The following is a 17,897-nucleotide window of genomic DNA, read 5'->3' as shown; positions in this document are numbered from 1 at the left end:
TTTCTCAGAACTAGCAAACACAGCTGTTATCATAAGCTTTTTCTTTGTAAGTTTTAAGTTTTAAAAGTTTTTTTAAAAGTTTGTAAGTATTACAAATGTTTAAAAAAAAGATTCCAAAACTTTAAATTCACTAACAAGCTTCTAATGTGATGCTAGCTTTGTTTTATAACTTTTTAGACTGACTTCAGCCAATTGCAATGTGATTTTTTTTTTTTTACCATTCACCAATTTGATATTCTCCACTAAAACCTACTGGTTTGTCTAAAAAGTGAGATCTATCATGCCTTTCAGTTTTTGTTCAATAAAGAACTAAAAATACTTAGCAAAAGACAAATCTGAAATGGAAGCATGGAGTCAACAATCAGCACTCCTGTTATCAAGTATGCCACTATTAACTTTGCTCCATTTTGATAGACCATTTGTCAAGTTGGAGACTAATTTCATTGATTTAATGATTGCCTCACTTAAATCCCAGATCATCTTTTCTCCTACATTTCTTGGACAACCCCTTATGGCATTGGAGCTCCTGTGGGACAGGTTTTCCAATGTAGATTTTCAGTATGAGACTTCTCTTCTGTAACTTTAGGGATCTCAAATTTAGCATATTGTTTCCTCCTATTACCAACAGAGAGAAAACATGTTTTAGTGCATGCCCTAAAATACCAAAGAAACGGAGAATGAGTTCCCCTTTGGAGGAGGCCTATCACTTTTCATTGACTATAATGGGCATCCAGTCGTTGGAACGTTAATTCTAAGAAAACAAAAGGGAGGTGAGATCCTTTTCCATGTGTTTTACTTTTTCCAGGTGTGGTTAGTTTTGCTGAATATCTGCCCACACATGACTACTGTTGAGAACAATTGTAATTCTGCTTTTGGATTTCACATTCTTTGGCCCCACGTGAGTTAGTGAATACTGGCATGATGCAAGAGGATTATTAAGGCAATGATGCCCTTGAGGCATCCTGGCATGTGTATGAATTTGGGGATTTCTGTGCATTCTGGGGGCTGGAACAAATACAGTTCAACTGATGAATTGAAGAAAAGTTCAATCAAGCAATTACTTTTTTTTTTTAATCTTCACATGGTAAAAATTACAGGCTATTTTTTCTAATTTTCTATTTTTAAGATAAACTGTATTCTTAATGAAAGATAGCAGTTAAATGTGCTTTGAAATATCAAACTGACAGCTCTGTTTTGTTAAAAACAAATGGTTTGGCTTTGGATCTTCGGAGGTGGGGAAAAGGGGTTTGCTTGTAAGGTCAAGTGTTCAAGCCAATCTGAAAGAAGGAGTAGCATTATAACTACTCCTACTGCTGTGCAAACATGAAGCTGACTGACGAAATGAGCCTTCTTAATTATGAGCTTTGATATTGTGTATTTAGGGTAAGCTTTTGAAAACTCACTGAGTTTAGTCCCGGCTCTTTTTGACCTTGACTGAGAGTCAATTGAACTCAAAAAAAGTTGTTTTATTTTTACTGGAACTCTACGTTATTATTTAACGAGATGTCTGCTACACTGTTTAACTAATAAGGCCCATAATATCTATGCAGAAAAAGTAAGTGAAGGTGACTTCTATGCATCTCTGAAAATTATTTTAATGTAATAATCCATATTTTGAAACCTATCTATTTTTTAAATAAAACACCTGTAAATTTTAACTTTTTTATTTTATATGCTTGTCTCTCTATCACCTTCTCTATCCGGATCAGCTAGTTACCCTGGGAAGATGCTGTCGCTGCAGGGAGTCAGTTTACTAAGAAGCTGGGGCTGGTTTTAGTTTTTAATACATTCAGGCTTGTATTCATTACCAATAGAGAAGATTAGGTTGAGTTCCACAGCTGGAACCTGCTGCTGAAAATGGTCTGTTGCTCTACCCTTTGCACTTAAGAGTTTTTTGCTGGGACAGATTAGTTGAAGAGTCCCTGTGGAGTATAGCTGTAGGTTTGTGACGGGATAGGAATTTTAAAAATAGAGTGGGCCCAGCATGCTATCCACTTTTTAGATGAATAGTAGCTACTTAAATTCAAGTTACAAAGAGATAAGCAACCAGAAGGATAACGGATGTGCTGTACTGAAGGCTGCTTTGCCCAGAGATCTGGTTCCATATTGTAGCATCAGCTACCTAGTCTAGCTTGAAATGCTAAAAATAAAGACTGGCCAAAGTAGAGGGATTAACAGGTTGTGCTGAAAGGAAGAAACAGTCAAGAACTGGTCTAAGAATGTCTCTTATAAAATAAATTCACGAACGATAAGGGGGGAAATTAGCATGGCTTTCACTATCGCACAGGGAACTAGGATATATTTCACCCAGTATTGAGTGTTTAGGATAATAAAAATTCCTGGCCAGACAGTGAAAGAAGGAACTGCTTATGGCCCTTGATGCAATCTACATATCAATGCATCTTTGTTCTTAAATTCTTTGTCATTACTTTCTTGCTTTTTTTTTTTTAATCAGCTTTTGGAAAATGAAAACTTTAGGGATTGAATTTTGAATTCTTACAGATGGCAGCTCCACATCCTTCTGATTTTGTGCCCAGGACGTATCCTTAGGTCTGATAGCAACAATAACACTCTTGATTTAGCACAAAACATGCAACATTTTGAAGGGAACATGTTATAGTTTTTTGTTAAGCGGAGGATAAAACCTTATTAGTAACTAAGTTAACTATGGTGCCAATTCCAACTCTTAGTAGTGGTAACTCTTTGAAAATTGGTATGTAGGGTTCTTATTTTGCTTTGCCTTATTATTTGTTTTTAATAAAAACACTGAAACAGTAGATTTTTTTGTTTGTTTCTTTGTTTTTCTATGATATGTCTCCATAAAGCAGATAAATGGTTTCAAGTTAGGTGGTTTTCTTTTTTAAGATTAAATGTCTAAATCTAGTTTCAATCTAGTTTCAATGATGACAGAAATGCAGACGGCAATAGCCCCCTATAAATTTCATTGTAGATTATAAAGAATATTTTAGAGATTGCATTTCCTATGTACTTCCATCCAGCCCAATCTGTTGGACTGACTTCTGGTGCAATAATGACATGCAAAAATGAGTATTTTTGTCATGACTAAGTATACATAGTCTGAACATGAGACTATAAGACAAGAACAAATTTACCTTGCGGTTTGGACCTGAGTCAATGAGAAATTAATTCAGTTTCCCTGAAAATATAACAAATGTCCAATTGGCTCAGACAAAACCAGCTGTCTAGACTTGTCTACCCAGTCTTCTGTCTTCAACAGTTGCCATAGAACATGCTATTTAGGGAGAGCACACACGACTCTCTGCTTGTGCAGTCCACTTCCTTCATACTTTTCCAGCATTTGTGTTCACTGTACACCATTACACTGATCTTTTTTTGGTTGCGCTTGTGTTTTTTGTGGGGTAATTTTTGTTTGTTATTTTTGTTTTCGTTTGGGTTTTGGTATCAGTTTATGGTCCTGATACCCTTTAATTTGTCTGATCCAACTCAAACCACAAACCTCTCTCTCATTTTTTTTAAACTAATCTCCAACTGTTTTTGACTATGTGAAAAATTAAGATGAGCCTAAGCAAGAATCTTTGATATGAATATCCTCACATTTTGGCATTTTCTGTTTCTGAGGGAGTAAGATGGGCTGAAGCAAACTCTGCAGCTTGAACCAGCATCTCAGAAGGGAAGTTTTGACCTTCAGCCAAACCTTACAATAGGTTTTGCTGGCCACAAGGAATCAAGGGCAGCATGGGTAGAATATACCTTTACTTTATTATATTTACAAATTTACTATATCTACAGACAAGATCTAACTAGCAAGAATAGTACAATCAGGGAGGCTTAAAACTGGAATTTATTTTGATAACAGTCAAGAAACTACTAGAAAAAAATAAGAGCTAGAACACCATTCCATTTGGAAGTGTGAACAGTCTGCTTAGGCTGAAGAGTCAGATGTATAACTACAGGAGACATCTGGCTACAAAGAAAATCTTCAAAAAATATCAACAGTTACAGCTAATTGCAAGCTGAACATGAATCTGCCTAGTAGGCAAATAACATATGGGAATGTACATAGAAGAATTGGCCAGGGCTTTATTCTGCTCCTGCTTGTTCTGCACCACACAGGTCAGTTTTGAAGTACCATTTTTCAGTGTCAGCCATCATCTTTCAAAGCACCCCTGGATCAAGTAAAGATTATTTAAATGACAGTTATAAGGATAAACAGAACTCTAGAAAATAAAAATGTATACACAAATATTGGAAAAACTGATTTTTATTTAGCTTATAACAAGATGGTTAAGTAAGGAAGGTCAAGTGTAAGAGGCCGTTTTACACAGGAGAAAAGAATTTACTTTGGTTTAAATTATAAGGAAAGATGAGGATCGTAATCAATAGTAAATACCATATGCTATTCCAGGCTTGGAAATAAAATTGCCTCAATACAGTTCAACAGATTTTTTATTTTTTTTTAATACTTCAGCAACTTGCACTTGAAGGTTGTAGCAAATTCCTTAATTTCCAGAACAGACCAAATATTTTACAGAAGGTTTGAAGGACTGAAGAAAAAGAGGAGGAATACAGCAAAATATATATGGGTGGACAAGAGGTATGCAGGAACAAAGTCAGTGGGAACTGCATCTCTTTATAGAAACAATTATTTCCAAAATTGTTTTAGCAATTATATGGAAATGTCCCTTGAATTGATTTAGGACTGTTTTGATCTGTTACATTCTAAAATTTTGTTAGTATAATGAGGAAAAGAGGATTCTGAATACATTCTTTATTTTGCAGATTGTCACTTGGAAGACAACTGCAGGAAGGTACGTAATATAGTAAACGTTTGTATGTGTACTGGTCGTATGCTGTTAAGTCCTAGTATGTTTTGTTACATCCAGATTTGTTTATATAGTGACATGGCTTCAGTTGTACATAGTTTAGACTGTGCACAGCTTTCAGTCAAGAGGCAACATAAATTTACAGTCATTTTATTGTTTACAGTCAAGAGGTTATAACAATGAACATCATCACTACATTAATTAATTTAAAGCATATTAAATCAATATTCTCTCTGTGTGTAGCTGTTCTAGTTCGATAAATTACATCACAAAAGGGAAGAAAAACCGTGGTAAGGAGAAAGATCCTCACGTAAGATAGCTGAATAAAATGTGTGCTAGGGCTTTCTCTGTTCTAAATTTAGGACAGCTTTAGAGATATGTAATTTGCTTTGGGTAATTCAAACACTTTTCCTGAGATGCTGTCCTGTGCTGTCCATTTTTACATCACACTAACCCCTTATTATAGCAAGGGTTGCAAATGTTTTATGCTACTGTGGTTGTCCAGACTGTGGCACAGAGAAATTCTAATGTTAGATGCCAATAGTCTTGATTTTAACAGTTTAGAAAGAGAATGCCCAAGAACAAAGAAATCCCAATAATCCTGTAATCCCTGAATACCAACCAATGTCAAAGGGCTGAAGACTAAGGATTCTTGTCTTGTTCATTAATTTTCAAGAGGGACCAACTTTTATAACAAATGAAAGAGAAATTTCTAGAGAATAAAATAATGCAGGTTATTAGGTCAAGCATTGCAGAAAATAATTTTCCACCAGTGATGTCTTTCTCATTGAATTGAAGTTACTTGTCCTGACAATATTATTAGAGAACATAAATGGATAAAGCTATATTTCATGATCCCTAGCTAGAGGTTTGGTGTAGAACACTTTGCCATGGGTTAAGCTTTACAGTGAGGATGCCTCATCAAAGTCAAGGAAAATATTTCACTTGCTTTTGATGATCTTCAAGCCATCACACTTAGACCCTTTTCTAGGATCATACAAGAAAATACTAAATGAGGGCCTGTACAAAAAAGAAAAAACAATATGTTTTTAAATCTGCCTATGAGGAAGGCTTTTATGTACACAAGCAGTAAAACTGAAGTATTCCTAAATGGTTCCATTAAATGATATATGTCTTGTATCTAGAAGACTATATGTATTGAAACAAAAGCAAATCATGCTATCTGTCACTTTAACTCTTGGGCATGCCTCTGTATGTCTATTTAAGAGTCAAAAGCAAAGGAGATTGGTTTGAGTCAAACACAAACATCTAAATATAAGGAGAATGGAAATTACATTCTGAAAAGAAAACATTTAACATTAACTCTACAATAAGCAAATAGACCAAATTTACAATAGCATGCTACTGATTTTTTGTTGCTGCTATTGACGCCTTTCTATTCCCCAGTCTCAGCTCATGTTTCTTGTAGTGGCTCTTCTCTAACTTTTTGTACTGCTGATGAATGGAGACAGGAAACAGGTATTGCAACACGTTCGTGTTTCAGAAGCAGCATGAATTGCAGAGGAACATAGCAGGTTTGTCTAGACATAGGAGAGCAATGTGCTTGACAGATGTACACCACGCCAACTTGAACAACAGACTGAGGTCTGGATTTCTCTAATGCAGTTTTAAAACATCACGAGAATTAATTAGAAGGAATCTTACATCTGACATAAATATTTCCTTTGTTTGTCAATAGCAGTAGTTGTTGTCATTGAAACATAAACAGCAAGACCTAGACCTGTATCTCTACACTATCAGGGATATCTCTTTAGTCATTTGTGTTTATGATGTCAGTTCCTCAGCAGTGTACTGAGTGCCATATAGAAATTTAATTTAATTGCCTTATAGGCAAATCTCTGCTTAATTTGAAGATGAGGAGGAATATTAATCATTAGGTGCTGGGGTAAACCTTTAGATTAGTGACCTTCTATCAGATGTCAGAAAATACAGCCTGAATTTGGGAAAATTTGAAGTCACCCAGACCGCTGGAATATTTATTTGTTTGTAAATTCAAAATACAATCTATCTTCAACTTCAACCACTTTATTTTAAAAACCTAATGATCAGACTGTGACTTGAGGCACTATGACTACGATAAGGGGCTTTAATTCTGACACTTTAAACTTGCTATACAGAGCAGTTGGTGGAAATGCTCTCTTACATAAAAGCCTTTGATCTCGTGATGGATGTTCTATTAAAGGGGGGTGGGGGGTGATGGGGAAGGGCAGAATGAAAATGCTGGGGAACTGGGGAAATAAATAATGAAGCTAGCCGATATTATGATGGCACAGCGGGAGCTGTATGTTCCATCCTGGTTTATGATTTAGTTATGGGGAGGCGGCGCTCCTTGCATGCCACTCAGTTATTGAAGTAATAGTATCTGTGCATGACTTGGCAAGTGGGTTTTATTAACCTGCTGTAAAAGAACTTGCTTTCTGCACTGTTTTGTGATGTTTCTGAGAGGTTTTAACATGTCTAAACTCAAGCCAGTAATGCTGTATTTCTGTTTAGATGGGTTTTGCATCCTGGACTAGGCTCTCTTTAGGCTTTAATCCTATGCTTTGTTCCACAGTGCTCTAAGGGTCCACTGAAGAACAATAGGCTTCTTAATTTATGTACACTATTTTATATCTTCACACTTGTTCTGCGAACTTCTACCACTTTCTTTGTTTCATTGCTTTACTGCACTGTGAAGATATTAAAAAAAATATTAATGCTTTAATAACTTTCTAGTAACTATAAAAACTTTCAACAAGTAGCTCTATTTGAACTTCAGATTTCATTCTGATGGCAAACGAAATTAATTCCTAAAATCAAAGGAATCTATTTGTGTAACGGTAAGCTGAAATACCATCTTGAAAATGATAAATAAATAAAAAAGAACAGGAGGTACCTAAAGGCCTGCTAGAGACACCTTTATCCATAACACCCAGGATGTCATTCCCTGAATAGTTACATAATGGGATTCCCGAAGAGTAAGAGTAGTGTAATATGAGCAGACTGCCAGCATCCAGCCAAGGCAGTAAGGGATCTGCCCCCACAGTTAATTCCCATGCAATTTTGTTACCAGAAGATGTAAAAAAAGCAGAGCAATTTGAAAAGCTTTTTAAATATTTAAACAATAATGTCGTTTGCATCAAGCAAAACCAATTGTTTCGGGACTATAACTTTTTGCACAGCTGCGATTTGAGCAGGCTCTAAGTGTGTTACTTTGTTTGCAACGTGCAATCTGTTTTGGTTTTACTCTTTGACTTGCTTCTTTTTTTTTCTTTTAACTTTTAATCACAGCGTAACTGGAACGCAGCATCTCTGTTCTGTTTTATTTAGGGCTCTGAATGGGGTGCAGCTTCTGGTCAAAGGCAGCTCTGAGATGACCCGGTGCTGCTTGGGTTACTCCGTTTCTAACACGGCAAAATCTTTTTTCTCTCTTTCCATAAAAAGCTGCCACACGCTTTCAAGCGAAGCTGCCAACGCTGCTCAATAAGTAACCGATTAAGAGAAACTTTCATCCATGATTTCTCTACGAGCGTTTTACCCAAGTCGGTTTCGAGCCGAATGAAGCGTCGCTTTCCCCTCGCGGCCCGGACCAACAGCGGGGGCTTCACCAGGAGCTCCGGGCGGGACAAGCCGGGCTCTCCCCGGGACGCCAGCGGCCGGGGGAGGAAGAGGAGGAGGAAGAGGGGGAGGAAGGCTGCGTGCGGTCACCTCTGGCAGGCAGAGGGCGCCTTGGCCATGCGCGGAGCCCGCCGCCGCGCACCCGCCGCTGACAGCGGGGACCTCGGCGGCGGGCGGAGCGGAGCGGGGAGGGCGAAGGGAACTCCGACTCGGTCCCGCTCCGTCTCCCTCCTTTTTCCTTCCCTCCTCCTTCTCCTCTCCGCGCTTTTCCACCTCCTCCGCTCCCGAGCGAGCGCAGCCTCGGATGTCCGGTTTCCTGGTGGGCTTTTTACCTGGCAAACTCCGGATAACTTGGGTGGGAATTTGCAAAGCAGCCGGGAAAGTTGCGACCTCCCCCGCGGGAGCCTCGGAGCCGCTGCTCTACCGCATCTTCGCCGTCCCGCGGATTTTACTGCCTCGGATGCTGCGAGGGGAGGGAGGGGGGAGAGGAAGGGAAGGAGCCTCGTAATTTCGCCTGCATTCCTCCAGCCGCCCCGCTCTGCCGTGTTCGCACAATGCACTTGCTGGAGGTGCTCTCCCTCGGCTGCTGCCTCGCCGCCGGCGCCCTGCTCCTGGGCCCCCGGCCCCCGGCCGCCGCCGCCGCCTACGAGTCCGGCCAGGGCTACGACGAGGAGGAGCCCGAAGCGGGGGAGGCAAAGGTAAGCGCCCCCCTCTCCCCCAACCCCGGGGCAGATGCTCCTCTTGGGCGGGTGGCTCCCAGTCCCTGTGAACGGAGACCGCTTGGAAATCCCAGCCGAGAGAATGAATCATAGAATAACCAGGTTGGAAGAGACCCACCGGACCATCGAGTCCAACCATTCCTATCAAACACTAAACCACGTCCCTTAGCACCTCGTCCACCCGTGCCTTAAACACCTCCAGGGAAGGTGAATCAACCACCTCCCTGGGCAGCCTGTTCCAGTGCCCAATGACCCTTTCTGTGAAAATTTTTTTCCTAATGTCCAGCCTAAATCTCCCCTGGCAGAGCTTGAGGCCATTCCCTCTTGTCCTGTCCCCTGTCACTTAGGAGAAGAGGCCAGCACCCTCCTCTCCACAACCTCCTTTCAGGTAGTTGTAGAGAGCAATGAGGTCACCCCTCAGCCTCCTCTTCTCCAGGCTAAACAACCCCAGCTCTCTCAGCCGCTCCTCATAAGGCCTGTTCTCCAGCCCCCTCACCAGCTTCGTCTCTCTTCTCTGGACTGTTTGGGAGAAGCCTCTCTGAGCGTGCGTGGGGTCTAGAAAGGAGAGAATTTATTTAAGCGGGGTTAAAAACCACCAACAACAAAAGGTTAGGGTTTCGGGGTTGCTGGAAGGAAGGTTATGCGGGGAACCGCAGAACACCTGGTGGGCAGAGGCAGGCGAGCCCCGCGGCGGGACGGGACGGGGCGGGGGAGAGAGAAAAACGCTGAGAAACGCGGCGAGGAGCAGCTGTGCGCGGGCACGGAGCGGCCAGGGAGGCGTGGGGGCCGCGCGATGACAACAAAACCCGAGACTTTCCATTTGTTGAAAAGTTTGAGTCGCCGCGGTGGGAGACAGAGTTGACGGGAGGTGTAGGGTGACGCTCGGGGCTGAAAACTTTCATTCTGCCCAGGCGCAGAGTGAAGGTTGGGCTTCAATTCTCAGATTCCAGTCACAAGTACTTACAATTCTGTGTTAATTTTTGATTGCATGGGAAGTTTCGTAATGCAGACTTGAAGTACCTTGGGTACTTGTGGTTTTGCAGTTCCCGGTATGCTGATGCATAAAAAGGATGCGAGGATGCATACATAGTATGTGGTTGTATAAGCATGTGATGTTACTAGGACCTTTGATGTCTGAGTTTTATAACAGTTCTTACGCTCGCCTCATTGTTTTGAAGATTTCTGACATACTTATTGAAAGCAGTCATGACCCAGCTCATTCATTATTCATTTCGGTATGGGGTGAGGGGAGGGTGTGTGGATTAGAAGCTAAGCTGATATTCTGATTTTTTGGGGTTTTGTGTTTGTTTTGGTTTTGTTTTTGGTTTTGTTTCCTCCTGTGCTGTTTATTTTACTGAACAGAAGTTTGGGAGACGTTACTGTAACTGCACGGAAAGTAAAATTTTGGTAACATATATTAGCTGTACTTATTTCAGGTATTCAAACTGTTGTACCCCATACATTGTTCACAGGTTTCGTGTTTCTCAGATACTGTTCTGCATGAAAAGGTTGTTGAGTGTACTGTAGTCTCTCCTCAAATAGTTTAATTACAAACGAATGCTTACATTGCTGTGTTCTGAATGCTAAGCATTCATCATTTTTAAGTGTTTATCAAGTATTTTTCAAACTTAAATATTTAAAAATAGGAACACAAAATCAATTCAGCTACTCACTCTTATCGCTGAGGCTATTTATAAAAAAGTGCAAAACTTAGTGAAGGATAACAATACCTCAACTCTTTCCAGCCTATGACTGTAAGCCCGTTATTTGCTGGGTGAAATTAGTGTTTGAATTGTAAAGCCTCAGAACAGCTTATGTTGAGAAGGTAGAAAGAATCAAAACTGGAGCAGAGGGCTGACTTCATACGCCTAAACTGCTAAGGTAGAACAGCTGTTAGCAAAGATACTCTCTTAAGTAATGCTGTTATGTTCCCATGCACATATTGTGGACAGTGACTGTTTCTTGAAGAAGCCTTTGTCTTAGTGAGCTGTCACTCTTGTGCATTGTGTAGAAGTGCAAGTGCTCCCTAGAAAAAGGGGAACTGTCAGAAAATGACAGGAAGAAAGGTCAAGAGACCGGGAAGCAAGTGGGATAGCATGCCTTAAGTGGTCATGTTAACAGAGAAATGTTTTCATGCCTGACTACTGGCGAGTAGTAGGGAGAGAGAGAAAATTACTCCGGATCTAAGCAGATTTAGTCATGTTGGAAGTCTTTACTTGCAAATTTTTTGCTTTTGCTGGAACTGTTTGAGTGAATGAGTATAGTGCATATTTGTTCACGTGATGAGAGAATGTTGGGATGAATGTCTTAAGTAATTATAAAAGGATTAAATAAGTAAACTCTAAGTAATTGTTTCAAGGAAAATATGATTATTTCGTTAGTAAAAAGCCACCTGTGTGAACTTTCTTAACTTCAATGAAAAATGTGTAATCACTTGGAATTTGTATTCATTGATGTTTTGCTTCTCTGTCTTAACATGGCAATGTGCCATACTGCTGCATATTAAACGGATGCCTAAGTGCAGGACATACAGCCTTTTGGGTCAGGTGTTTACAGAATATTTTGATTTTTATTTACTCCTGCTTTAAGAATTTCACCTTCAGAAACATTTTTACAAGTGTGGATGAAGTTGGGGGTCCTTCAACAGGGGAGGAAAAGCTGGGTAGAAAATGTGGGTATTGCAGTGTTGTGCAGGTAAGTAACTAACTAGTATGTGGTAATTTGCCTTAGAGATTTGCAGCAGCTTGGAAGCATTTACAGATATAAGTAGTAGTAGTTCTTCATACACCATTCTTGCAAGGGCATGTTCTGCAGCAAGTGGGCACTGATAAGCTTGTGCAACACTGCCTCTTCAGTTTTGTTTTCAGCCTAAGGATAAAGTTCATTATTTAACAAGCTTACAGGGCCCGGATTAATACTTCTCAGCTGAACTGTCTTCTCAGTGGAATGAGATGAATCCTGCCTGCAAATCCTCTTTCTGAGATTTCCTGCAGCACAGGGGAGTTCCCACCCCCAGAGGCAACCTCGTAGCAGCCTCACCCTGCCTCTTTGCTGCAGGATGGGAGGTAGGGTGGCCCCTAGCGCCTTCTCTGGCTCTATATGGCCTGCTATGGAAGACAACCTGGTATTTCAGTTCGCACTTTGCTTAAGGTGGGACTGGGATAATTGACCTTGGTGCCAGCAGGGACCCACCACCTCTCTGCCCTGCTGCCCAGCAGGGATGCTCGGGACAGCTGCAGGAAGGAGAGGGTGAGCAGTTGCGCAACAGTAGTGACTTGAAGCTTTACCCCCTTGTACCATCTATGAATATTTTAATAACTCTTATGATTAGTTTAGCCTTTAGCTCTTGTTCTTTATGCAGTTTTGAATTTGGAACATGCAATGAGTATATGCTGTCTACCCAAGAGGTCAAAGTATTATAATAAAAAAATAAATAAAATAATTCTTTGTTATTTCTTTGCTGAAAGTTCTAAAATGAACTCTGGGGCTACACAGGCATTATTGGCACAAATTAAACTTCTTGGGTTATTAAAATAAAGATATGACAGTAGCAGGTACCTGGAGTAGGTTAAAGGTAATAGGGTAACAGTAGCAGGAGTAGGTGGTTGTGGTAACAAAAATTGGTAGCAGAGGTATGGTAAGAATAACTGGAAAGAAGCAACGCAGCTGAGAGGGTTTGCTGTATCTGTATCTTCATTTTGTTGCGTAGTCAAACCTTTAGGATTATGTGAGTATGCAAAGGCAATACTGGTCAATTGTCCCATGTAGTTTTATAAGGTTTAAAACTGTATTTATGCAAAGATTCTTAGTTTTGAATTAGAATGTAGAAAACAAATGAAAACATATTGGCCTGTTCTAAAGTGCATCACTGAAAGTGGCATTGAGGCCTCTTTACACAGACAGCAATAAAACACCAAATAGTCTTTGTGCTGTGATTATATTATTTGCTCTTTGTAACACCTTTTCATTATTTTAAATCTGATCTAATAAAAAAATTTACTGCTAATTGGTGGCTAATGGAGTTTAAATATTGTTCGAGTGGGAGGAAAACCAGAGTGTCAGTTTCTGATGTTTCCTTCTGTCACTGGATCTTGATAGTGTAATCTCAAACTCATCAGTTTTATGGCCACCTCTAAGTTTGTGAAGTGTGGCTTACTCTGCATTGTGATGTTACATGCACTAGTGAGAGATGAAGTTAGGTTTTCTGCCCTAAAAACAAACATAAACCTCACTCCCAGTACTCAAGCAGTGCTAAATTGAGTGGGTAGAATGTTATCTTTTTCTGCTGTTTCTGTTTGGTCTGCTGCAGCTTTCCCTTTCATGTGTGTTTAGCCAGTCTTTTCAGACACACAAGCACACACAAAAAGATGCTGTCTTTCTTTTTATAAGCACAATTTGTATCAGATACAATAGGACGGACGTAAGTAAGTCTATTATGAAGACTAAGCAACGCTTCTGCAAACATAATTATTAAACCTTGGCCTAACCTTTTGTGTGCACAGAGTACAATGCTAAGTTCTAAGAGTTTGTGGAACTTTATAGCTCATGGTGTAAGTATATGCATTCTTGGGTATCTGGTGTAAGCACACTTCTGTGTCTGTGAGGGTCTTCCTGGGGTTGCTGCTGACAACTGTACTTCTAAAGGTTCTAAGAAATCTTTGGGGTAACTTTGACTGCAGTGTTTGGAGTTTTACAGAAACATCCCATCAAAAAATATTGGTTTTACGCTCACCTACGTTCAGTGTGCGTTTAAAGTTTTGCATGTTCTTCCAGGGTGTGTGTCTGCTTATTTTAGTAAAAACAAACCAGAACTTCAGGCTGTTGTAGCTCCCATTGATACTCTACATCCAAGATAGGAAGTCTGTCTAGAATCTCATGCTCAGCTGCTGCTTTTTTGAATGTGGTCAGTGATTCATTAAAACAAAATGCTTGGAACAAAAGGAATCCAAGTGAAACCAGACTAGTATCCTATCAAGTTTAATATCCTTGTTTAATGTAAAAAATGTGCTACAGCTGTTTGTCGAATTAATTTTAAGAAATTCCAAGCAAGGTTGTTATTTCAAAGATGTAAAGTCTTTCGAAGTCCAAGTTGCTTCTTAAGAGTTTTGTTTGGCAAGGTATTGAATTTTGTCTAGTGAGTAGGATAAGTAGGATTGTTTTAATAATCTATGATAAACATTCAATACCTTTTTTTTCTTGTAATTCCACTTCACTTCTAACTTGACTGATACGTGATGGCAAGTTCCCCTCCATATATGTGTATCTGCTTCAAAACCACTAATAGCTGCATAAATTGCAACAGCAATTTAATTTAAAACATTTATAGCCAAGAGGGACTGTGGGGGATTGTTTGTTGAGTTCCCATTGCATATGTATTTGTCAACTTGTTTTTCTTGTTTTGTGTTCATCTGTGACCACAAGCTTTTCTGATGACTTAATATTTATGTGTTATTCTATTTTTTCACCTCTGTTGCATTTCAGACTTCAGTTGGGAAATAGCTAAACTGTAAGTCATTTATTCTTCTACTCCTTCATTGTGATAATTGTAAATTAATCCCTCTAGCTCTGTAGTAAAGTGTTGGGGATTTTTTTGTTTTTTTACCTTTTGACATTTCCTGACTTGTCTAAGATGGCTGTAACACCTTACAAATATTTACAGACTGCAGTTGCCAGTAGAGGGAATGAATGTTTTGGTAAGATGCTCCTATTTAACAAAGTCACCAAGAAGAATCCTGTAGTTTGGTAAAGGAAGAGAAAGCACAGGAAAACTACCTTTACACAACTAAAGGGAAAAAGTGATAGTAGTTGGTATCTTTTGGCTATATTGTTGTTCCTGCTGAGTATGGGTGAATTCTGTTTTAGGGTGAATATGTGCTCTTCCTAAGGCAATACAACTGCTGCATGGAATTGTTTAGACCCTTGTTATGGTTAATTCCAATGAAAAAAATATTGCTTGGGGAAGTTAATGACGTTAATTATCTGATACTGCCACAGCTGTGAACCATATAGTACACCATACTGTTCCCATAATGGCTTCACCTACTTGATGACAATTTTCAAATAGCCTGACCTCGGGGGTGCAGCTTGAAAACTGTTGAAGGTGATTCACATCCTATTCCTCACTGAATAGAGCAGGACTCTTTATCCTGGACAAGGGGAAATACTGGCAAAGAACTGGGCAGTCCTTGGAAGACACCAGAAGGTTGCTGGGGAGTAGGGTGTGTGTGTTTATGGTGTCACAGACATGGCATCCCTATGTTACTCCTACATGCTTGTGGCAGCATTGTGAAATAAGTAACTTCAGAAATCATTTAGAGCAAAATCCTTTATATTATTAAATGCTTTAATTCTTAGACTTTCTTTATCTAAGAATTGTGCTCTGTAGTGGGAGAGAGAGAAGAGATGAGATTGCTACTGAGAATAAAGGCAACACTTGGCTATTACCTCTTTTTTTGCCCAGTGGAGATCCACAGCAACTCCCGGACCTCATTCCTCCCCCCAGCATGCATGAAAATTTCCGGGATTTGTAAAAATTGTCAGAAACAATAGTTATTCTACTGACCCACTATTTTTAGCATTGGTGTGGCCTCACCTTGAGTACTGTGTGCAGTTCTGGGCCCCACAATTCAAGAAGGATGTGAAAGTCCTTGAATGTGTCCAGAGGAGGACAATAAATCTGGTGAAATGTCTGGAAAGGCACGTCCTATGAGGAGTGGCTAAGGACTCTAGTTTTGTCTGGCTTGAAATAAGGGAGACTGAATGGTGACCTCATCGTTCTCTATAGCTTCCTGAGGAGGGGAAGTGGAGAGGGAGGTGCTGATCTGTTCTTCCTGGGATCGAGTGATAGGATGCATAGGGATGGTTCAAAGCTGTGCTGGGGGAGGTTTAGACTGGACAATAGGAAGCATTTATTTACTGAGAGGGTGGTCAAACACTGGAACAGGCTTCTAGAGAGATGGTCAATACCCCAATCCTGTTAGTGTTTAAGAGGCATTTGGACAATGACCTTAATTTGCTTTACCTTCTTGTCAGCCCTGAATTGGTCAGGTGGTTGGACTAGATGATCGTTGTAGGTCCCTTCCAACCAAAATATTCTATTTTATTCTATTAAACATCGTTCAGAAGAAGCAAAACTGCTCTAGGTGTTCTTCAATTTTCTTCTATTTATACATTTAGTCTGCTGAGTTCTTTTGTAGTGGACTGCTCCAGCTGTCCAGAATACACTTGCCACATCAATCACAATATTCAGAGCCAAGAGGAAAACTGGCTAAGTTAGCTGCTATCTACTTACTCATGTTTGTGTAGACAATGAAATGATTGGGGGGTTTGTTTGCTTATGGGTTTTTTTGTTTCAAATTGGCCAAGAGCCAAGACCTCATTGCTCTCTATAACTACCTGAAAGGAGGTTGTAGAGAGGAGGGTGCTGGCCTCTTCTCCCAAGTGATGGGGGACAGGACAAGAGGGAATGGCCTCAAGCTCCACCAGGGGAGGTTTAAGGTGGACATTAGGAAAAATTTTTCACAGAAAGGGTTATTGGGCACTGGAACAGGCTGCCCAGGGAGGTGGTTGATTCACCTTCCCTGGAGGTGTTTAAGGCACGGGTGGATGAGGTGCTAAGGGGCATGGTTTAGTGTTTGATAGGAATGGTTGGACTTGATGATCCGGTGGGTCTCTTCCAACCTGGTTATTCTATGATTCTAAGAGACACACAGCTGGTAAGTAAGGTTTTTAGTTTATCTCATTAGAAAGACAGGGTGCAGCAATTTTAGGGGTTGAGGTATTTATTACTTCCTGGTCAAATGATAATTTTATTTGGGCTGTATTATAATTCAAGTAAGAGCTGTTGACCTCTTTAAAAACACATGGTTAATGCTCAATAACCTTTAAGTATATGGCCAGTGTACACAATCACATGAGGAAAAGGTGCTAGCTGTTGTTTGAGGTGTGCTGTCTTTAGAGGGTGAGACCCCCCTTCCTACTTTGCCGGTTACATTCCTGATCTTACAGGATTCTTGCTGAGGAAGCAGTGCAAGGGTGTTGTGCTTGAGTTTCCTTCTCTAGGCCTCCTGTGACCTAGAGTGAGCCCAAGTGGACACTGCTGTGAACTTGTTCTCCTGTTCACAGAGCTCATAAAAACCAAGACCAAGATCCATGCACTTGGATTCACGCTTACCTGCACCACTACTCAAACAACGTTGAGCTCCAGGAAGTGTCCATGCAGGTGGTCTCACTTTGTACTATATGCACATGAAAGAAACTTAACATGGAGAAAGAAAAAAATTCTGAAGAGTTTGAAACATAAGGAAAGCCTGAGAAGTGAAGAAAACTGTAGGAAAAAAAATGCTTGAACAGCTTTGCTTTTGTTTGTACCTCAAGGAAAAAAAGGAGAACATTTCTTGCAACACATGTTGGAAGTAATTTTGAGAGGTGTTTTTGGAGTTGTTTTTTTTTAAAATTTTTTTTTTATGAAAATGTTGCCCTTGGAGCTCTGAGAATTCACTTCAGTCTTGACCCATCATTCTTTTTGACTAACTGCTAAATATTGTGAACTATGTGATAATTTAGGCCACTCAGGCCACTGTGAATTGCAGATTAGGAGGATACCATGAAAGTCAGTTTCACAAGAAATCCAAGTGTTTGTATTTTGTATTCCTAAAAGGATTGTTTGTTTTTTGGTGTACTGCTGAGAATAAGATCTGTGCTTATTTGCACACTCGCTATTTCTTCTTAAAAACAATGTAGAAAAGAAAACAAC

General features: G+C 40.0%; 1 protein-coding gene across 1 annotated transcript in view; it reads left to right on the top strand.

Moving 5' to 3' along the window:
- Positions 1 to 8,518: 8,518 nt before the first annotated feature.
- Positions 8,519 to 17,897, top strand: part of VEGFC (vascular endothelial growth factor C) — an 82,672-nt gene continuing 73,293 nt past the window's right edge. The window contains 3 exon segments of the mRNA XM_069855855.1: positions 8,519 to 8,696; positions 8,698 to 8,838; positions 8,840 to 9,121. Of these exon segments, the coding sequence (XP_069711956.1) occupies positions 8,541 to 8,696; positions 8,698 to 8,838; positions 8,840 to 9,121 (579 nt within the window). The 5' untranslated portion in view covers positions 8,519 to 8,540.

Source organism: Phaenicophaeus curvirostris, chromosome 4, assembly GCF_032191515.1.
Source record: "Phaenicophaeus curvirostris isolate KB17595 chromosome 4, BPBGC_Pcur_1.0, whole genome shotgun sequence".
NCBI classification, from domain to species: domain Eukaryota; kingdom Metazoa; phylum Chordata; class Aves; order Cuculiformes; family Cuculidae; genus Phaenicophaeus; species Phaenicophaeus curvirostris.
This window is presented reverse-complemented; position numbering and strand designations above follow the sequence as displayed.